The following is a 23,523-nucleotide window of genomic DNA, read 5'->3' as shown; positions in this document are numbered from 1 at the left end:
CCTCTGCCTTGCTTTTTGAATATGCTAACCCCCGCAGGAGAGAACTGGTGTGGAGAGTAACATGGAACCATTTTTGTATTTGTTTATTAGTGGGTGTACAAGTGACAGACATGCTGACAGTCAAAAGGAAGGTAGAGTGTGCCCCCTGAGGTGGTTTGTTTTTGAACAGTCCCTGTGAGTTGTTTTGGGGATTGATAATATCCTTGCCTGTCTCATTTTCATGTGGCATCCATCTTGGCGGAGACCCACTGCTTCTGAGAGAACGCATACTTCTGATGATAGCTTCAGGAAGATAAATGGTGTAGAGCCATAGTGCAGTCACTGACTTAAGCACCAAATTTAAGGCATCTGCCTTCTTGGTAATGGTTCAGTACAGGTATAATTATCACATGAAAACTGTGAATGGATTCTTGACCACATTATGAAATTGTGAAATTGCCGAGACCAGCTCAGCAGGTTATGGCTAAAGAACTGGTGCTGTGAAGCTTAAGGAAAAAAGTTAACATAAAACAAGACACAGAGACATTTATCTTAAAGGTGGGAACCGGGGGACTCAAGGTCTCAGGACCAAGAGCGCCGCCTCAAGAAACCACACTGCTTTTATTGTGCTCTTTGTGATTATGTCAAGTGAGGAGGGGGCTATAGGTGCAGGATATAGTTTTTTTTTTTTTTAATTTTAAATGTTCTTTTATTATTTTAAAAGTCACAGAGCTGGTAGATGGTTAAGCTTTTACTCTGACCTTTAGGCGTCAGCTATCTATGCATAGCATTCTAGAGCATCACCATTGTGCTTCTGCAGATGGCGTGCCTATCTGCAGCAACCCAGTGTGCCTAGGTTTGCATCTCGGTTCTCCTTGCTAATGCATATCTTGCCAACGACCCCTCATAACCCCCTTAGGGCCATGAGGCTCATCTTCCTCTTATTCTTTTTTTTTTTTTTTGTCTTTTTGCCATTTCTAGGGCTGCTCCCACGGCATATGGAGGTTCCCAGGCTAGGGGTCATATCGGAGCTGTAGCCGACGGCCTACACCAGAGCCACAGCAACTTGGGATCCGAGCTTTAAATCCTCAACACAAGCCCATGAAGTTGGCTTTGTCTTTTTGTTGTTGTTGTTGTTGTTGTTGTTGTTGCTATTTCTTGGGCCGCTCCCGTGGCATATGGAGATTCCCAGGCTAGGGGTTGAATTGGAGCTGTAGCCACCGGCCTACGCCAGAGCCACAGCAACGCGGGATCAGAGCCACGTCTGCAACCTACACCACAGCTCACGGCAACGCCGGATCGTTAACCCACTGAGCAAGGGCGGGGACCGAACCCGCAACCTCATAGTTCCTAGTCGGATTCGTTAAGCACTGAGCCACGACGGCAACTCCCTTCCTCTTATTCTTTAGAGGATGTATCATGCTGTGCAAACCGCGTGCCTATCTGCACAGGTCTCGTGTGTCTAGACCAATGCATTATGTCTTCATTCAGCTGACCACATGAATAACTTATGCCTTTAGGTCTTTGTTCTTAAGATTAAGTCATTTACCAGCACTACGACTGTTTTCCAAGCAGGGATATGGGGTAAAGTAAAGCAGGACAAGATGGAGTTTTCAGCCTAGAAAATAGAAGCAAAGAGGCTAAGAAAATATTGTAGAAACATGTTTCACGACATGAAATTTCAAGAAAAGAATTTTAGTTTCAATGAATGTTAAAAAGTAAGTGCACATTGTGCCTATAAAATACCCCAACCATGTGTAGTTTTCCACAGATCACCCTCCACTCCCCTTCCTAGGAGAAGAACTTATCAACTGCTTTTTTTTTTTTTTCCTAATAATATTGGTGGGGCATTCTCTTGACTGCCATTCCCACCATTTCAGCCCTTCTCTGGGATAATGTTTGGTGAATTTGGTTAAGGTATAAATTCCCAATAACCTCAACAATGTGATTCCTAAGACAGCAAGCATTCTGTCTCTACTTCCATCTTGGTTGTCAGCCAGCACAGTTTCCAAGTCAGCCAGAGAAGTCAAGCTCATTACCTGAGACTTAAGAATGCTGTAGGCAACAGCACTGTCTCTAAATATTTCCAGAGTTGTTCACAGCTTTCTGAAAATATTTGATGAATTTCCTTCTGGCAATAATTCTTACATTCTATAGACTTTTTTATTCTGCTACTTGGAATTATGAAACCTGGTGTAGATTTTGTGCCAGATTTATTGAATTCTGTCTTTTGGGAGGTGGTAATGGTAAGTAAGCATTGCTAGTTCCAGAGCCTCCTGTTTTGGGGATCCTCCAGGTAATTCATATGAAAGCCTGTGTTCTCTGCTTTGTCATGACTTTAGAAAGAAAGGGACTAGCTCTCTCTTCCTGTTTTCACCCTGGGTAAGCTTTCTATGTGCTCCTACCAAGAATGAGTTCTAGACTTTTTCAAAGGGTTTTTAGCCTAATGTTCGACCACCTGTAAGCCCTTTTTTGGTAAGGATTTAATACTGCTTTTGTTTAGGCCCTGGAAGCAGAGCCAGGCTATGGAGGCGTGGGCGAGAGAGGAACTGATCTAAAATTGGAGCTTATTTTCATCTTACCTTTTGTCCAAGTTACTTCTAGAATCCAATATTGACTCTACCAATGTTTCCCCACTTCCTTCTCTGATAAATCCTTTTTCTCAAGAGCAATAATAATGAAAACATGAAAACGGAATCTCAGAAGTTAAATTACTTTTCAGAGATTAAATTACTAGTAAGTGATGGATCTTGATCTGAAACTGGAACCCTTGTTTTTTTTTTGGATCAGTTATTTAATTGGGTTCTTTGTTTATAAAACAAACTTGTGAAGATAAATCCCATTTGTGAAGGCAAGCCCTGGAGCTAAGGAACAGCCTTGACTCTTCGCAGAATTTGTGAGTCCACAGCTTTCTGCTCTGTAATTTCCTATTTCTCTTTCTCTGCATCAAAGATCTCACCTTCTTGGTGCTTGGGCTTATGTAGCTTCTTTTTCTTGAAGTAAGCACCAATAAGGTGTTCTGGGATTTTTACTCCACTGATAGCACTTTTGGTGGAGGTGGAAATAACAAATTTCTGGTTTGTTCTACACAGAGGAACTCGATTGAGGGACAGAGGTCCAGTCACCAGTAGCAAGCCACTGCTCAGCTGCTTCAGGAAAATGGCCTTCTTGCCTCTGTGGCGTCTGGTGAGGGTGATCAGAACGGTCCCAGGAGTGATGTTAGCCTGCAGTTTCTCCCTTGCTTACTGAAGGGTTTTTTGCCATGACTCAACAGCTTTCGGGCTACATCTTCAGGAGGATAATAGCTAGGCATTTTTCGAAGTTTAACCACTTGGGTACCACCATTCTTGTCACCACCAGCGGGTTTTGAGTTGGCGGTGACAAGAGTAGTAAGAACCCTCACCTTCTTTTCTTTTCAACCTTGGATTTAGCTGCTGAATACATCTTCTTATACAAAGCCTTTCTGGAATACATAGCCGATCAGGAATACCTGCCAATTCTTCTGACCAGGATAGGGTTTCAGCGGCAGTGGGGCTTCCCCTTCTTAACCTTCTTAGCCTTTTTAACCTTGCCACCACCATTAGCCTTCTTGGCTTCAGACTTTTTCTCCTTAGTATCTGGTTTCTTAGCTTTTTCGCCTGCCATCTTAAAAGACGGGAAAGAGCTGGAATCCTTGTCTTCTAACTGTGTAAGATGATTTATCATCCTTTAACCATCTAAGAGGAAGAGTTATGATTCACTGAATGGATGAAAAAGATCTCCCCTTCTCCCATTTTTGTTATTGAACACATAACAGAGCAACATTAAATAATGTTTGATTTAAAAAAACTTTCTCAAATTCCCACTAACTGAACATGTGAACTAAGAGATCAGAATATTGTCTCCCATTATAGGGAACTATTGGGATTAATTTTTCTTAGCAACGCTGTAGCCAGGTAACCTCCCCCAGACCTTACATGTCACTGCAGCAGCTTGGGTCACTGCTGTGGCCCAGGTTTGATCACTGGCCCCGGGACTTCTGCGTGCCATGGGTGTGGCCAAAGAAAAGGATATAAGCGCTTCTGACCATCTGTTCTCTCCCAGGCTCTATTCCTTTGAGCTATTACAAAGGATCAGGTTGTCAGCTATGACTCACATGAATCGGAGATCTTACCCATTACTAAGCTTTAGTAATACTATTAAGAATACAGCAATCAAGAGTATAAGTGAAGTAGTGAGAGTCTGGAACAACCTGTATGAACCCACAGGTTGTTCCTTCCCTCATTGAATGTGTTCTCTCCAGCCCAGGGTAATGGATGAGATCTCTGACTGAGGCTTCCAGGCCACCTCAAAATCAGGGGGAGTGTTTGGGTTATGAAATATTTCTTTTTCATACTACCAGATACTTGTATAGCTTATGTGACATTTTTTGGGGAGCCATGGAAGCAAAAGAAGGCCTTTGCAGGACAAACCAGTTTTGTAGGCTCCCCCCTTGCCCCTCATTTTATCTCTCTTTCAAGATCTGAATTTAACCAGAGCTGCTAGAAACAACAAGGGAATTAGAATTTTTTGCTACCTTCTCTTGGCCCTTGTAATTGCCATAAATCCCCTTGACCAATGGGTTGTTCCCCTCCCCTCCTCATTCCATTGATATGACATCCTCTGTGACTTGCCTCAAAGGTTTCACCATTTTATACCAAGGATGTATAGGCAGCCATCCTGTCATCAGTTCCTCATCATATTTTTCCATTCTCTTTTTTCTTGCTGTGACATGCCTTAACCATTATGATTTGTGTCAGTCTGATTTGACATTCCCGTATAACTTGGTGCTTTTCAACTCACTCGCACTTTCTACCCTTTCCTTCCTAACTTTTTAACTGTGACAAAAATCCATTGAGTTACTAGATTCTCTCTATACTCAAACTCGTTAGTTGGGACATTAGATAGAATGTTCTCAGACCTGGCTTTTTCTTGGCAAAGTACCTGTTTCTCCCTCTAGCCTGCAGGCAGTGGTTGCTCATCCTCCTGTATCCCATGTACTGCTGAGTTTTAAGGTGGAGCCGATGTCCTTATCATTCCTCACTGTCACTTCTTGAACATTACTCCTCCACTTTTTTTTGTAAAAACTTATGCTCTTTGAGGTTTATAACACTTCTTAACCCTAATCATTACTCACCTGCCAACTGTCATTCACTCTCCCTTCATTTATTGTGGCGTGTGGGCCTCATCTCTTTTCATAGTCCTGCCATAAGTCTGGATTGTCTTCAGTACAACCCTCTCAATACCTGGCCACCTGGTTTCCTGACACTTCATTTGTTCATTCATTCTTTCAGTACTTCATTCATGCATGTTCATACTTGCATTTATTTGTGCATTCATTCAAAAAGGCTTTTTGATCACTTGCAATGTAATGTACTAAATCCTATGCTAGAATTGGAGCTAACAGTGGTGAGGGGAAAAAAAGCCACACATGATCCTGTCATCCTGGAGCTTATAGCAAAGTTGTAGGGGAAAGATATTGAGCAGATGATTATACAAAAAAATGTAACTTTATAAATGTTATAATTAACTTTGAAGGAAAGGGGGCAACAGGGTCCAAAGGGTGTATTAGAGAGACCTTCCTAGTATGGAGGCATCTCTGAGGAAATGATGGTTGAACTGCAACCTCATATTAGGAATTAACTGGATAAAAAAGAGAGGCAAGAAAAAAAAAGAGGCAAGAAAATTCCAAATAGGGGGGACAGAATGTACAAACCCATTTAGGAGAGGGAGGGTGGACCATTTGAAGAATGAATGAAGGCTGGTAGTGGAACATGATGAAGGAGGGAGAGCATGATACAAGGTGGGGTTAGAAAGGTAGGCAGGGTCCAGATCATATAAGATCTTTTTAGGTTACCTGAAAGATTTTGGTCTTGCTTTTAGGGGAATGAAGCCATTGGAAATTTTGTTTGTTTAGGAGTTCCCATTGTGGCATAGTGGGTTAAGGATCTAGTATTGTCTCTGCAGTAGCTTGGGTTGCTGCTGAGATTTGGGTTTGATCCCTGGCCCAGGAACCTCCATATGCCAGGAGTGTGGCCAAAAAAGGGAAAATTTTGTTTATTTACCATTTTATAATTAATTAATTAATTAATTAGCTTTTCAGGGCCGCGCCTGCCGCATATGGAAGTTCCCAGGCTGTTGAATCAGAGCTGCAGCTGCCAGCCTATGCCACAGCCACAGTTCACCTGGGAACTAAGCCTCGCCTGCAGCATACACCACAGCTCATGGCAACGCCTGATCCTTAACCTACTGAGTGAGGCCCAGAATCGAACCTGCATCCTCCTGGATACTAGTTGGGTTTGTAACCTGCTGAGCCATAAGGGAAACTCCCAAAATTTATTTTTCAAAATATAATACGTATACATTGTACAAATTCAAAAGGTATAAAAGGCTATTTAGTGAACAAGTCTCTCAGCCACCTAGTTTCCCTCTAAAGGCAACTATGCCAGTTTCTTGAATATTCCTCCAAAAATAGCCTATTGGTATATGTACATAAACATTATATTCTCCCCCCCCACACAAATTGTAGCATACCATACACACTCCTTCCTATGCACCTTTCTTTTTCCACATAATATTTCCTGGATATCATTTCATATCAGGACTGTAGAGAATGGCCTTATTCATCCTAGCAACTGCATGGATCTTCCTTAATTTGTTTAACCTGTACTCTATTGAGGGATGTATAAGTTATTTCTGATATTTTTCATTTCAAATACTATACAGTATATATCTTTGATATCATGTGACATAAATGATAATGTATCTGATAAATAAATCCAAAGTTAGCTGCCTTTATTCTATAAAGACTGAATTTCTCTCCTTCAGAATACTTACATTACTTTGCAGTCCTGCATTTATTATTATGTATATTTAATCTCCGTTTCCCCCATCTAAATTATAAGCTCCATCAAAGAAATGCCTAGCATGAAACAGATGCTCAGTAATATTTGTTGAATAGTTGAGTGAATAAGCAGATGAGGATAATAGCTAAATGGGAAGTAAGGGTGCCTTATTAATTAAACTTTTGAGGTTATCTTTTATACCAGACAAATGATTTACGTCTCTATAAAAATCAAAGTGATTTGAAACTTACCAACTTTCTATATGTTAACATCTAAATTTAGGCTCTACTCAATAATAAATAGTAAGTCAAACCAAAGTATATTCTCTTAGACCAGAGATTGGCAAGCTTTCTTAAAGGGCCAGATAGTAAATATTTTCGGCTTTATTGGTCCTAAAGATAACTCTGTTGCAGCTACTTAACTCTGCCACTAGAACAAAAGCAGCCATAGATATGTTCCAATGAAACTTTATTTACAATAATCAGCAGCTGGAGTTGGCCCTTGGGTCATCATTGGCTGCTGCTAGTTTATAGAATCAGTAGTGATAACCCTTCTTTCATTCCTGATATTGTCAATTTGTGACTTCTTTCTTTTTTTGTCGTCAGTCCAACTAGAGCTTTATCAGTTTTATTGATCTTTCAAACAACTAGATTTTGGTTTCATTGATTTTTCTCTGGTTTTTGTTTCATTGGTTACTCTTTAATTTTTCCTTTCTCTGCTTATTTTACATGTAATTTACTCTTCTTTTTTTTTGTCTTTTATGATGAGAGTATAGACCACTTTTTCCCCCCTTTTCTCAGCCAAGCCTGCAGCATATGGAAGTGCTCAGACTAGGGGTTAAATCGTAGCCTCAGCTGCTGGCCTGTGCCACAGCTCTTCACAGCTTGTGGCAGCATTGTATCTTTAACCCACTGAGCGAGGCCAGGGATCAAACCCACATGCTCATGGATATTAGTTGTGTTCTTAACCTGCTGAGCCACAATGGGAGCTCAATAGATCAGTTTTTTTTTTGGTTTTTTTTTTCGGTGTTTTTAGGGCCACACCTGCAACATATGGAAGTTCCCAGGCTAGGGGTTGAATTGGAGCCACAGCTACCAGCCTTCTTCACAGCCACAGCCACAGCCACACCAGATTCTTAACCCACTGAATGAGGCCAGGGATCAAACCTATGTCCTCATGGACACTAGTTGGGTTCATTACCACTGAGCCACGATGGGAACTCCAGTTTGTTTTTTTTTTTTTTTAATAACTGTTTTTTGCTTTATTCTGCATTTCACATATGACAGTCCCAAACCCAATTCTCAGTTTTTCTTTCCAGACTTTGTTATTCTTTCAGCCTCTATGTCAACATACTTTCTTCCAGTAGCACATAACAGATTGATCCTCATCTGGTGAGTGCACACAGGCTCTCAAACATCCCGACTGTCCAGCATGGGAACCTGGGTCCTTCCTTTTTTTAGTTTATTTTTTTTTTTCCTTTTCTCTTCCCCCGCCCCCCGCATATGGAGTTCCTGGGTCCCTGGGATCAGGTCTGAGCCACAGTTGTGACCTAAGTTGCAGCTGTAGCAATGCCAGATCCTTAACCCACTGTGCCAGGCAGGAGATTGAAACCTGTGTCCCAGCACTCCCAAGACACTACCAATCCCTTTGTGCCACAGCAGGGACTCCCCTGGGTCCTACCTTTTGATTGCATCCATGTCTGTGTGTGCTGGGGCTCTGCCTTGGTCCCATTACCCCTGAAATGTCCTTAGGCCAGGAATGCCAAACACATTATGTACCAACTCTTAATAAACACAGGGGGCTGCTTGGGAACCTAGGGTTGAGGGTGAAAGGCAGGTTCTGTCTGGGTTCCATTATAAAGAATGCTGTGCTTGATTGGTAATGTCTGCCGCAGCAACACCCACTAGACCTGTCTGGAATGAGGATATTGGGAGAAGAAGCCACATGCTGGCCACAAGTTTAGATAGGGACAAGGCAAGGAGTTCCCTGGTGGTCTAGTGGCTAGGTTTTGGCATTTTCACCACTGTAGCCTTGGTTCAGTCTCCCACTGTAGCCTTTTGGTCAGCTGCTGCACGCTGTGGCCAAAAAAATAAATAAAAGAAAAGAAATAAATAATAAAAAAAAAAGGGACAAGGCATCTGATCCATCCTTGCCTTAGGTGTTTGTTCTGTTTTCTAGGTTGTGTTGTCTCACTGGCCATGTGGCTGAGGAGGCAGTCTGAAGGCCACAAAGCTGCTGGTGGCTTTCCCAGGCCCTGGATGGGAGAGCATAAGCATCAAGCTAGAGGTTGGAAGGGCAGTCCATGCAGGGCCCTGGATGGGAGAGCATAAGCATCAAGCTAGAGGTTGGAAGGGCAGTCCATGCAGGGCTCTCCAGAGGTCTACATGCTGCAGGCCACGCTGGCATTAGTTCCTTGTCCTCTGGAGTCACTTCATTCACTCAGAGCCAGCTGGCTGGCTGTCAAAGAATTATATGCAGCTCAGGGTAAAAATACTTTTTCATGGCACTTACACAGAAATAACTTAAATCTCTGGATAAACTTCAAAAATCTCTGTTCCAGGAGTTCTTACTATGGTGCAGTGGGTTAAGAATCTGACTGCAGTGGCTTGGGTTGCTGCGGAGGCACAAGTTCAACCCCAGGCCTGGCACAAGGGTTAAAGGATCTGCCATTGCTGAAGTTGCAGCCTAGGTCACAGCTGTGGCTCCGATTTGACTCTGGCCTGGGAACTTCCATATACTGTGGGTGCAGCCATTAAAAAAAAAAAAAAAACCCAAAAAATCCCTCCAATTCAAACTGAAAGGGTTTCTGTTCTATGTGCTCAAAATAGAGTTACAAGACAGACTTACTTTATTAATTAATTAATTAATCTTGTCTTTTTTGCTTTTTCTAGGGCCGCTCCCTCAGCACATGGAGGTTCCCAGGTCGAATCGGAGCTGTAGCTGCTGGCCTACGCCAGAGCCTCAGCAATGCGGATCCGAGCCGAGTCTGCGACCTACACCACAGCTCATGGCAACGCCGGATCCTTAACCTACTGAGCACGGCCAGGGACTGAACCGGAAACCTCATGGTTCCTAGTCAGATTCGTTAACCACTGAGCCACGACGGGAACTCCAAGACAGAGTTACTTTAATCAAGTTCCAGGATAAGGGCATACTGCTTTGAAAAGCACTGCCTCAGCAGAAAACTCAAGGGTGCATATAAAAGAATGTTTCTAGAAAATACCAAAGGCACAGAACGTAATCCCAGCTTTATCTCCTACTTCCCTTCGCTGCCACTTTGTATCCCACGCCGGGAGGCTACTTTATCCAGATGACTTTGGAAATGTCATAGTGCTCCATGAGTGTATGGCTGTCTGTTGAAGTCCTCTACTCTCTGCTTTTGGGTTTTGGTTGCTTTCTTCCATTTGCCTCTTCTCTTGTATCTTTTTGAAGGCCACCTGGGCCAGTATCCACTTATGCAGGCCACAACACTTTTCCTCTTCATTCTTTTTGCTTGTTCCTATGACTTTTAAGAATGTTGCCTTGTTTTTGTCCTTTTTCTTCTTCAGCTTGGTCACTCTGATCTCTGAAATGCCTTTCACCTTAGGTGCCCCTTTTAGATCTGCTCACAGGCCTCCATGGCGCCTGTCTTACTATTTAGTTCATTGTTTTTTTGTTTTGTTTTTTTTTGCTGTTAAAGTTGGGCCTTTTATTTTTTCAGATATTTTTGAATGAATATATGTGCAAACAAAAAAGCTTCATTTAAAAGAATATAAATAAGAGCACAATGTATAGATTTTCTGCAACTTTCTTTTTTAATGTAACAAGGTCATGGGGATATTTCTATGGCTGCATATAGAAATCTACTCCGCTGTTTTCACTTGCTGCAGAATGTTCTTTTTTTTTTTTTTTTGTCTTTTTGCTATTTCTTTGGGCCGCTCCCGCAGCATATGGAGGTTCCCAGGCTAGGGGTCGAATCAGAGCTGTAGCCACTGGCCTATGCCAGAGCCACAGCCACGTGGGATCCGAGCTGCGTCTGCAACCTACACCACAGCTCACGGCAACGCCGGATCGTTAACCCACTGAGCAAGGGCAGGGACCGAACCCGCAACCTCATGGTTCCTAGTCGGATTTGTTAACCACTGCGCCACGACGGGAACTCCAGAATGTTCTGTAGTAACTATTTCCATATTGATGAACATTCTTGTTCTTTAGATATTTTACCAGCACAAACTATACTGTAATGAAATCCTCACAAGTGAGAAGTTTTCCAGGATAAAGGTACACAGAATATTTTTGATGTATAATTTATTGAATGTCTTCTCACTTATGCTCAGAAGGAATAAACTGGTTCTGTATGATTTATCACACTAATTACATTTTATGGCTCTTTGTTATGAATTTTCTTTTTTTTTTTTGGTCTTTTTTTTTGTCTTTTTTAGGGCCGTACCTGAGGCACATGAAGGTTCTCAGGCAAGGGGTCAAATTGGAGCTGTAGCTTCCGGCCTAGGTCACAGTCACAGCAACGCAGGGTCTGAGCCACATCTGGGACCTACACCACTGCTTATGGCAACACTGGATCCTTAACCCACTGAGCGAGGCCAGGATCAAACCCAGTCCTCATGGATGCTAGTCGGGTTTGTTAACCACTGAGCCACATGGGAACTCCTGTTATGAATTTTCTTATGTTGTTTAAGGGCTGAGCTTTGGGAAAAAGTTTTCCCACATTAATTATATTCATTAGGCTTTTCTCCAGTGTGGATTCTCTGATGCTCAACTAAGCTCTTCATAAAGGCTTTCTCACAGTTACTACATCAGTAGGGTTTATTTCCACTATCGGTTTTCTGATATCCAGCAAAGGATGTGTACCTTAAAGATTTTCCACATTTACTACAGTGATAGAATTTCTCTCCTGTATGCATTCTTTGATGGTTAATAAGAGTTGAGCTCTTCCTAAATGCTTTTCCACATTCATTATACCAGTATAGTTTCTCATCAGTATGAATTTTCTTATGTTCCAACACAGTTGAGTTACTCAAAAAGCTTTCCCACACTCATTATGTTTAAAAGGCCTTTCTCCACTATGTACTCTTTCATGATGAGTAAGGGCTGCCTTCTGAGCAATGATTTTCTCATAGTCTTTGCATTTGTAAGGGTTTCTGACTGGTATGAATTCTGTGATGACTTAAAAGGATAGAGTTCTTTCTGAAAGCTTTTCCACATTCATTGCATTTATAGTGTTTCTCATTAGAATGAATTCTGTAATGATTAATAATTGTTGAGTGCTTCTTGAAAATTTTCCCACATTTAATACATCTCTAAGCTTGCTTTCTTATATGAGTTTTATGATGATTTAAAAGAAATGAGCTTTTCATAATGGTTATCACACATTCTTTATGGGATTTCTTAGCAGTATATATCTCGTGTCCAATAAAGGAGGAATTAAATTCGAAGACTTTCTACATTATAGTACTTCTGTCCTCCTCCTCCAGGCCTATATCAGTCATGATGCTTTTTGTTTGCTCTTCCAGAGCAGATCCTTCAGAAGTATTTTGCTTTAGGGCTGACATCTTTTTTTCTTCAAAGTGGTACACCTGGACTGCATGATACCTGATGGAATTTCTCACACTTCCATCCAGCGCCCTGCACTTTGTTTCAGTTGGGCTATTAATTTTGGTTTGGAAGAGAGAAGCTTCATAGACAAGAGATTTTTTTTTTCTTTTTTTTTTTTGCTTTTTATGGCTGCACTTGCAGCATATGGAAGTTCCCAGGCTAGGGGTCGAATCAGGGCTGCAGCTGGTGACCTATGCCACAGCCACAGCAATGCAGGATCTGAGCCATGTCTGCAGCCTACCCCACAGCTCACAGCAATGCCAGGTCCCCAACCCATTGAGCAAGGCCAGGGATGGAACCCGCATCCTCATGGATACCAGTCAGATTCCTTTCTGCTGCGCCACATGGGAACTCCATAGACAATAGCTTTTTATAGTTTTCTAGCATCACATTCCCATTGAATGGCATCCAGGTGTCATCAATTCAATCTGGGTAAAAGCCACAGCCACATCCCCAAATGTCAGTGATCCCTGTATGTAGGCTCTTGCTAGTCTTGGAGCTCTCTCTCTTTAAATATTCTTCCAGGCAAGGGTATAGAATCCTGCTTAAGCCAGTAGTTCTAGTGGCCAGAAGGCTAAAATCAAGGTGTTGGCGGTGTTGGTTGGTTCCTTTTAAGACTCTGGGTAGAAACCTTCTTTGACTCTTCCTAGCTTCTGGTGGTCACCTTCAGTCCTTGACATTCCTTGGCTTGTAGCTGTATCATTTCAGTCTTTGCTTCTATCAGCACATGGCATTCTCCCTATGTGTCTTTTCTAGATCACTGATTTTAGACTTCTTTTCTAAAATAAGCATTTAATGCTATAAATGCTCTCTAAATATTGCTTTAACTGCATCCCACAAATTTTAGTATGTTGTGTTTTGATTCATTCAGTTCCAAATATTTTCTAAACTCTCATGCAATTTCTTTTTTTTTTAGAACTGCCCTTGTAGCGTATGGATGTTCTCAGGCTAGGGATCGAATCGGAGCTATAGCTGCTGACCTGTGCCAGATCCAAGCCACATCTGTGACCTATACCACAGCTCGTGGCAACACCGGATCCTTAACCCACTAAGCGAGGCCAGGGATTGAACCCACATCCTCATGGATACTAGTCGGTTTCATTAACCCCTGAGCCATGACGAGAACTTCTCTCATGCAATTTCAACCAATATTTGTATAAATTAGTAGTATACCAAGTGAACCACTATTCAGATGTTTGGAGCTCTTTCTCTGTGTAGCTTCCTCCTTTCTGGTAATTTGTTCCAAATTCTAGCTATCACAGTCACCCTGAACTCTCTTTCCTCAACTCAGCAGGCCATCCGATTCCGCTTGGTTTCTTCCCTATTCCATAACCTGCAGCATGTGTGGCCTGTAAACAGAAAGCCAAGTTGGTCATGGGGTTCAGCCTTGTTTATTTCCTTCTCTGGGCTCACAGTCCCAGAACAACATGTTGAACGCATGTTGAACCACATGTTGTTCAGTGTCCAAAACCAATTGTTTTGTGTATGTTGCCTAGTTTTCTAGTTACTCTTGGTGGGAAAGCAAGTCCTATGGGAATTTCTCCTTCAAGGACAGATGTGGAGGTCACAGTACATTTAAAAAATTAAATGGAATAGCTGCTTGCAGAAGAGTGCAATTTATTTTCATTTTTGTGGACCTCTTCACTATGTTAAATATGAGAGACTTTTTCTGAGAGGAATGATGGAAGTTGATAAAAAGGTAACTGACAGTAGTTATTGATGTAACAATTTGATTTCAACAAAGTCACTACACTCAGCTGTTACCAAGGTTTATACCATTGGTTAGTGTGTGGGAAGGTAGATGAGGAAATAAGGGGCATTTCTGTAGCTCTTGGTAGCTTCATTTTTTTTTTTTCATAGTTTCTACTTCTTCATCTTTTCTTGAGGAAGTTCGATTTTTTTCTGGTCTCTAAAGTATCTTGTCTGATTTTAGGTTGGTACCCATGTTTCTCTGTTTTCTTTAAAGAATAGTGGCAGATTGGCTTCCCTGGTGCTTGCCCCACTCCATAATCCAGAAACCTGCCTATTTTCCTCTTATCTCACAGTCAACTAGTGTTTATATTTAGTATTTCCTGGCTGTCAAGTTGGCTTTGGCTGATTATCCATAGTTAGTCATAGCCCTTTTTCAGTTATATACATACAGACGTGATTATCCAGCTCTTCAGTAGTTTGGTTCTACTATGTATTTTCTATATGTAATTCTAAAATATATGTTATAATCCCAGGGCTAGGGCTTGGGTGAAGAGAGAGTCACCTCAGGTATGTCATCTTAGGGAGACACTCTCAAGGTCAGGTAAATGAACCCTACATTTACATGACTCTGAGAGTGAATGCCTCTATGCCTGAGGTACCTTCTTGTCTTTCCCTGGTTCTGCTTTGTTAACCCTGACCACAGTTGGTTACATGGCTATACAACTAAGACCTTAAAATGAATGCTGTATAACAACTTCAATTTATAACATGCTTTGATTTTACTTCATCTATAGAAGCGAGGTAATATTTCAGGAAAATCAATACTGTGCCTGAAAAAATTCAGTGGCTCAAAAGTTTATCCATGAGCAGCATTAGCTGGAATTTTGGACCATGTTATCTAGGTTAACCACAGTAGGTCACCACTGTACTTCTATTTCTTTTTCTTTTTTTTGTCTTTTTAGGGCTGCACCTGTGGCATGTAGAGGTTCCCAGGCTAGTGGTCTAATTGGAGCTACAGCTGCCGACCTACACCACGGCCACAGCAACGCAGAATCTGAGCTGCATCTTCGACCTACACCACAGCTCATGGCAACGCCAGATCCTTAACCACTCACTGAGCAAGGCCAGGAATCTAACCTGCAACCTCATGGTTTCTAGTTGGATTTGTTTCCACTGTGCCACGATGGGAACTCCCCCCCCCCCTTTTTTTCCCCCCTATTTCTTTCTTATCATGACATGGATTGTCATTAGGAAGTTCATTCTAGCAGAATATCTGTCGTGATTAAATATCATGAGATGTTGGAGTTGCTGCTGTGACATAGTGCATTAAGAATCCAACTGTAGTGGCTTGGGTTGCTGCAGAGGTCCAGGTTTGATCCCTGGCCCAGCACAGTGGGTTAAAAGGATCTGGCATTGCGGAGTTCCCGCTGTGGCACAGCAGAAACGAATCTGACTAGGAACCGTGAGATTGCAGGTTCGATCCCTGGCCTTTCTCAGAGGGTTAAGGATCCGGCGTTGCTGTGAGCTGTGATGTAGGTCACAGACACGGCTTGGATCTAGTGTTGCTGTGGCTATGGCGTAGGCCAGCAGCAACAGCTCTCATTAGACCCATAGCCTGGGAACCTCCATATGCCACAGGTGCAGCTCTAAAAAGACAAAAGACACACACAAAAAAAGGATCTGGCATTGCTACAGCTGTGGTGTAGGTCACAGCTGCAGCTTGGATTCAGTCCCTGGCCCAGGAACTTCAATATGCTGCAGATGCGACCATAAAAAAAAAAAAAATCATGAGATACTTGACTACTGCTCTGGTTCATGCTGTGATATGTAAAACCACTTGATTTTGGCAAACCATTGGTTAGAAAATGGATGAACCTGAAACCTGCAAGAGGTCAGGAGTACTTGGTTTATGTTGCTGCCAGTTCACTGGGGGAGGTATTCCATCTTCTTCAGCAGCCTGCTCTTCTGGCCCCATAGTCTTCATATTGTCCCTGAGAAATGCCTCAGAGGTGAGTGGGTGGCCAAGTGGTAAAATTCTGCCCCTCAGTACACGTCACCAGGAGAGCTCTTTCGTTTTATTTTACTGTTTTTTTTTTTTTGTCTTTTTGCCATTTCTAGGGCCACTCCCGCGGCATATGGAGGTTCCCAGGCTAGGGGTCCAATCGGAGCTGTAGTCACTGGCCTACGCCAGAGCCACAGCAACGCGGGATCCGAGCCGCGTCTGCAACCTACACCACAGCTCACAGCAACGCTGGATCGTTAACCCACTGAGCAAGGGCAGGGACCGAACCCGCAACCTCATGGTTCCTAGTCGGATTTGTTAACCACTGCGCCACGACTGGAACTCCTGTTTTACTGTTTCATGAACTGGAGGTCTGTGTAAAAGATCTGTGTGGAAGGGACTCATTGAGGAGGGGAGCCAGTGATGAATGTGGAGCAGTAATTCTGCAAGCTAAAATATCCTGAGCCAAAAAACACTGTCTTTTGCTTCTTCTGTTCCACTTACTAGACAGCTTTCCCACCCTCTTAAAACCCAGTCTTCAAATAGCCTCAAATGTTAGTATTCAGGACTTTTTACAGAGCTGTAGTCTCTGTTTTTATTTCATCTTTAAATGTTTTCATTCTTTGTTTTTAGATGCCAAGGAGAGCAGGTGCCAGCAGGCAAAGACACAATTTGGAGTTGGCCTGAGATCTAGAGGAAAAAATCACCTCCGGCTTCTTGAAGAAACCCCATCTTTCCAGTCTTGTTGGGCTGCCTGCTGCCAGGACTCTGCCTGTCATGCCTTTTGGTGGTTAGAAGGGATATGCCTTCAGGCAGACTGCAGCAGGCCCCAGAGCTGCCAGGCTTTTAGGACAGACTCTTCCAATTCCATGTTGGTGTTTTTAAAAAAATTCCAAATTGCAGATGATTTAGATTTTCTACTTGAAGATGATGTACCACATATTCTGGGGCTAGATTGGAGCAGGACATCTCAGAGGAGGCAGAGCCTACCCAGAGCTCCACTCAGACCCACTGTATCTTCCAGTGGCCAGCAGAGCTTAATCAGGAAGCTTTGTAAGAGAGAGAGTCCCAGTGAAGAAGTAGCTGCAGTGACACAGCCTTCTAAAGTGAATGCCTCCAAGGAATCAGATGATCTGAATACCACTGGCTCTGCAGAGGTAAGTATATTATGAATAGGGAGCACAGAAACTGTTTAATCTGCTTTTGCATTTGGCACACGTGAGCAATGAAGCTGGTGCTTGTGGGCAGCTCTTATAGGCTGAGGAGTGTATCTATAATGCTGCATGGTGTCATCTTAGTGGGTGCTGCTCGGATGTTCAAGGGTAATTTGACCTTAGAGATGTTCACTCCAGGCAAGTCTGACCATTGTTTTGGTGAAAGCAGAAAGCTGCTCATTATCTACTCTAAGCTGGTTCTTGGCTACAGGTAAACGCAGTTGTGTGGGTGTCAGTCTCCATCAATGATTCTGCAATGTTTTCTGCCAGATTGCAAAACATTTGATTGATGTGGTTGCAGTTAAGTTCTTTTCATCCTCCATCTCCTGCCTGTAAACACATTCCTTAAGAGGTAGTTTCTATTCCAGTGTGAAGTAACCATGCTTGGTACCACAGATTAAGACCTGACCTGCTGGGCTGGAGAGCCGGATGTGGCCATTAGCCAAGAGGTCTCTGAATTCTCACCAAGCTTTGTATGCCAAGGGAGAAACCACCAGTGGAGTTTATTCTGCTTATTATGTTTCTTCATTGTTGATCTTCCTGGGCGAATGATTAAAAGGAATGACTCACTCTGTGCTCATTCTCCCTTGATTACTGTGACTTATTTTTGTATTTGTTTTGTCCTAGTTGTCTCTATCAAGTTGAAGCCAGAATGGGGAGGCTTCTACATGCCAGGCATTATGTGTGCTAATTGTTGTACTGTGTCATTCTGTTTAATTTTCATAGCAGTATTTCTGAATAGATAATATTATCCCTGTTTCATTAGTAAGGAAACTGAGGCCCGAAGAGGTTAAACAATTTGATCATGCAGCTAATGAACAGATTTAATATTAAGAAAAAACTTTTCAGTGCAATATTAGAGATACAATAATATTAGGTTTAATATGTCCATAAACATTAATGTCGGGTATTTTTCTAAGCATTAGAGATATGAAAGGAATTCCCATTGTGGCTCAGTGGGTTAAGAACCCAACTAGTATCCACAAGGATACAGGTTCAATCCCTGGTCTCACTCAGTGGATTAAGGATCCAGCGTTGCTGCAGTGTGTGACAGGTCACAGATGCAGCTTCGATCCTGCATTGCTATAGCTGGGGTGTAGGTCAGCACCTGCAACTCCAATTTGACCCCTAACCTGGGAACTTCCATATGTCACAGGCGTGGCCTGAAAAAGAAAAAGGAAAAAAAAAAGAAATATAAAATCAAACAAGACATTGCCATTAGAGTTTATGGTCTAGTGGAGATGCAGACATAAAGGTGTATATTTACAGTAGTGTATAATTATTGCATTTGTAGATTTATGTATCCAGTGTAATAGGAACACAAAAGAAGTGATCCCCTTGAGCAGGCAGGTGATGTGTATATGCAAGGAAGACTTTCCAGAGATGTTTAACTTACTTCTTGAAGAAAGTGTAGGATTTTACTATGGGGTCAAAGGTAAATAAAAAACTTTCTGGAGAGAGATCCTGTATATGCAAAGGCTCAGTCGGTCAGCAGATATTTATTGCACACTTATTATGCAAGGTCCTGTACTAAAGCTAGGCACTAGAAATATTATAGCAAATAAGATAAACATGGAAGAATTCCCTTGTGGTGCAGCAGGTTAAGGATCTGGTATTGTGACTGTAGCAGCTCAGGTCACTGCTGTGGTATGGGTTTGATCCCTGGCCCAGGAATTTCTACATGCTGCAGGCACGGCCAAAAAAAAGGATTAATTTGATTCCTGTCCTAACAAAGCTTATAATCTAGTAAGGAAAACAAATATGAAATTTATGGTAATTAAATAATTATAACTTTGATGCACATTATGAGAGAGTAAATATAGAGTGCTTAAGAGCGTCTAACAGGGTCCTAATCAAGACTATGTGGTAAAGTTAGGCTTCCCCAAGTAACGAAAGTTGAAGCTGAGATTTGAAGTAGGAGTTAGGAAAAGAAACAGGCAAAGAATAATTCAGGCAGAAGAAATAACAATTTCAAAGTTTGTTAGGTGCCCTGGAGCATGGGAAGATTCAGAAGTAAAGAGAGACTGGTTTTGTTTAGCAAACAGAGCAAGAGAGCTAGTAGTGAAAGAAGAGGCTTCAGAAGTATGTGGAGCCTTGAGACCTTAAAATATCAGTATTTATCTTAAGCAGGGAATGAAATGATTAGATATGTTACTGTGTGGTGAATAGACTAGAGGAGTACAAGAATGTACTGGAACGATCAAATAGGAGGCTCTTCAGGCAAGAGAACCACCACACCTTTAGAAGTAAGTCGAAGATTCAGGAAAGGGGATAAATGACAAATACTCCCTCAGAGCCAAGGTTCTCAAACTTTAACAAATGTCGGAATCACTTGGAGTTCTTGAGAAAAATAGATTCTAGGCCAGAACTACAGTTTCTGATTCAGTAGGTCTAGAGTGGGGCCTGAGAATTTGCATTTGTTACAAGATCCTGGAATGCCCATGCTGATAGTCTGGAAACCACCTTTTAAGAACAACTCCTTATAGGCCAGGTGGGTTAGAATCCAGAGCAAAGAGTACAAGATTAACCTTAAGCAGAAGGAGAGACATCTCCTTCATTGTGATAAGAAGAAAGAAATGGTTGGATATAGATGCAGCTAAGATGGGCTTTTAGGCTCATTAGAAGGAAATTTTGGTAGTTCTGATCACATTCTTGTTTTTTCTGAAACAAATGGGATAGATCATTTACTGAGAGTAGAAGGAGTACAAGAATGTACATGGAACAATCAAATAGGAGGCTCTTCAGGCAAGAGAACCACCACACCTTTAGAAAGAAGGTGAAGTGGGGGTAGATAGGTAATAGGCAGGAAAATGAGAGGTTTTGAGAGTGTAAAGGTCTGAAATGACCATTGTAAGGGGTAGAAGATGGAACACTTCTGGATAGCATTGAAGATGGAGACTGAATTTACAACAGTGGCACTGATCTTTATAGTTGTATGATTCTTCTCAGTAGCTCTCAGCAACCCTTTCAAGAAGGCTGATAGTTTGATTCATCCGTGATTAGAACCTTGCCAGTTTTGTATAGAAGGAAATTGGGGCGTGAAGACAGGTTGTTGTCAAGAGAGTGGATAAAAAGGAGAGTATAAGAAGAAAGAAAAAGAGGCAAAGGCAGGAAGGGGTGACAGAGATGCAGTAGAGGAGTCTGACATTCAGAGGTTTCAGTGAGAGAAAGCAGATATAGGGGCACAGGTAAATGTGTAGAATGGATAGGAAGTAGTTATCAGAATATGGGATATTTGAATTTAAGATTTTGGAGGTTGGGAGTCCCATTGTGGGGCAACAGAAACAAATCCAGCTAGTATCCATGAGGACGTGGCTTCGATCCCTGGCCTCACTCAGTGGGTTGGGGATCTGGTGTTGCCGTAAGCTGTGGTGTACTTCGCACATGCAGCTTGGATCCCAAGTTATTGTGGCTGTGGTGTATGTAGGCTGGCAGCTGTAGCTCTGATTCAACCCCTACCCTGAGAACTTCCATATGCCCCAGGTGCGACCCTGAAAAGAAAAGCAAAACAAAACATAAAAAAGATTTTGAAGGTAGAAGTTCTGGTGATTACAGGATCTAGGGTGAAGTTATGGAAGAGAGTTGCTGGGGTAGAGTGGACAAGATATCTGTTGGTGACAAGGAGCTCAAAGAACATACTGAACAAGTTATCCATGTAGACATTGAGATAGTCTTTAATAAGGATGATAGCAGCAATAGCTAATGTTTAATTAATACCTACTATGTGTCAGCTACCGTTATGAGCCCTTTACATGAATTAACCCTTTTATCTATACAACAAATCCTATGAGGTACTATTACCATCTTTATTTTATAAATGAGGAAACTCAGGAAAAGAAAGGTTAAGGAACATGGCCAAGGCAACATACCTACTATATGGTAGTACCAAGACTTCAACCCAGGAAGTCTCATTCTATCCAGTGTCTGTCCTCTTATTCCTCTTACACTTGAGTCAAGGACTTGCAGTGAAGAGGAATTTTAAGAGCCAGATGTCAAAGCCATCAGTAAAATAGGAGGAGTAATGAGTAAGTTGGAAGATGACAGCTATGATGAAAGTTGAATTATAGTGCAGCAAGATAGCAAAGGAAAAGAGTTTTTTTTTTTTTTTTTTTTTTTACAAAGAAGATAGAAGAGTAATGATTTGCAAAGGGCACTGGGAAGAGGAGCAAAATAGCAACCCACCTTTAATCTTGAAATATGGGAGAATAAGCTGGCCTTTGTATTGCAGAGGTACGTTAGAAACAGTATCCCCAGGGGAGAGGGCAAGCTTACAATTAAGAGTAGGTGGTCGGAGACCACTTTATGGGCATGTGACCTCTGTAGTACCCATCCTCAGAAAGGCCTTGTTATTTTATTTTTGGCCATGGTGTATAGCGGCTTGATGTCTGGATCTCAGTTCCCAGACCAGGAATTGAATCTAGGCCACAGCGTTGAACGCACCAAGTCCTAACCAACTAGACCATCAGGAACTCCCAGAAAGGGCTTGTTCTTGACCTAATGCTCTGCTGTCATTATTTATTTATTTATTTATTTTTTGGTCTTTTTAGGGCTGCACCTGAGGCGTGCGGAAGTTCCCAGGCTAGTGGTTTGAATCAGAGCTGTAGCTGCTGGCATACACCATGGCCACAGCAACACAAGATCTGAGCCTCATCTGCGACCTACACTACAGCTCATGGCAATGCTGGATCCTTAACCCACTGAGCAAGGCCAAGGATCAAACCCGAGTTTTCATGGATAATAGTTGGGTTCATCACCACTGATCCATGATGGGAACTTCTTAAAATTCTTAATTTTTGAACAAGGGACCCCACACTTCATTTTGTACCAGATCCTAAAAATTATGTATCCTGCCCTGCAGAAGATATAGGGAACAAAGCATGACATGACTGAGCATTTGGGACTTTTCCAGTAATGGAATAGAAGTTCCAGATACTTCAATGGAATTTTTGGAAGGAAAAAAGGAAGTTGGGTTTTAAAGGAGAGAAAGTATAGGTCATTGTTGGGATAGCATTTTGGTGTGGTAAATGTTTAACAACTGGGTTTTCACCCAGAAAAAGTCAAGCCCTCAATCGTAGACACTGCCAATTTTCATGGTATAAATACTACCATTATGACCAGTTTCAAGCTACCAACATGAAGTCACTGAACACAGAGTTGACAGAAATGGGCATAGTCAGCTTATGAGCTGGCTCTAGCACACAACAGGAGAATAAAGTTAGACCAGTAAAATTAGAACTTTGGGAGTTCCTGTTGTAGCTCAGCACTAAGGAACCCAACTAATATCCATGAGGATGCGGGTTCGATCCCTGTTCCCCCTCAGTGGGTTAAGGATCTGGTGTTGCCATGAGCTGTGGTATAGGTGGCAGACGCAGCTTGGATCCTGTGTTGCTGTGGCTATGGTGTAGGCCAGCAGATACAGCTCTGGTTTGACCCCTAGCCTGGGAACTTCCACGTGCTGTACCTGCCCTAAACAGAAAAAAAAAAAAAAAAAAAAAAAGAACTTCGGTAGATATAGGCCTAAGAAGCTTCTGGAAGATGGTGAAAACTCAACCTCAGGCCTCATAGAATTCAAGTGTATATTGGAGGGAAGATTCTGAGGTTGTGTTGGCTAGGTAGGTTTTTGTTATTGTTTTTGTTTTCCCTAGTTGCTCACCCATTGTAGGCAGTGGCAATAAATTGCTGCTAGAGAATAGGATCTTAGGCTTTATGATCTGACATGGAGAGTGGGTGAAAATGGGGGGAAGACTATCGAACTTGAACTATGAGCCCTAAGAGTGGGAGAGGGCAGTGTTGCATAGAGGCATTACATAGTTTGGCATCACATATTGGGAACTACAAGCATTGCTGAAAAATGGGTTCAAACTTCTGCTTAATACACTAGGGAAAGTAAGAGAAATGTACGCATTGCAGATCTCCTAATTAGGGATGACTGGCTAGCGGCAATAGTTTTTAGTTTGTACTGTTTTCACTAAGAGATGTCAAGCAACTCTATATCCAAAGGAGGAAGAAATTGTATCATAAATTACTCTAGTCTTGCCTGAAATGCCTGCAGAGCTACAAAGGCATGAGGTTGTCACGTAGCAGTTTTCAATTTTTTGAGAATACACACAAACACACATATACATATATATATATATATATTGCATCCACAAGCAGGTATGTGGACCTTTAGCAATTTCAG

The 23,523-nt window shown here is 42.1% G+C and overlaps 1 protein-coding gene across 4 annotated transcripts in view; it reads left to right on the top strand.

Annotated features, from left to right (window-relative positions):
- The window catches only part of KIAA0319L (KIAA0319 like), a 118,473-nt gene that overhangs the window by 27,721 nt on the left and 67,229 nt on the right, over positions 1-23,523 (top strand). For 3 of the 4 annotated variants that reach the window (XM_047793308.1, XM_047793307.1, XM_047793309.1), the window contains exon 3: positions 16,762-17,285. In XM_047793308.1, coding sequence (XP_047649264.1) covers positions 16,762-17,285 — 524 coding nt within the window. Of the gene's footprint in view, positions 1-16,761; positions 17,286-23,523 lie in introns of those variants that run through there. The other variant, XM_047793310.1, reaches the window with a different exon arrangement.

This window comes from Phacochoerus africanus, chromosome 8 (genome assembly GCF_016906955.1).
Source record: "Phacochoerus africanus isolate WHEZ1 chromosome 8, ROS_Pafr_v1, whole genome shotgun sequence".
Lineage (NCBI taxonomy): Eukaryota > Metazoa > Chordata > Mammalia > Artiodactyla > Suidae > Phacochoerus > Phacochoerus africanus.
The sequence above is the reverse complement of the archived record's forward strand: the minus strand, read 5'-3'. Positions and strand labels throughout refer to the sequence as shown.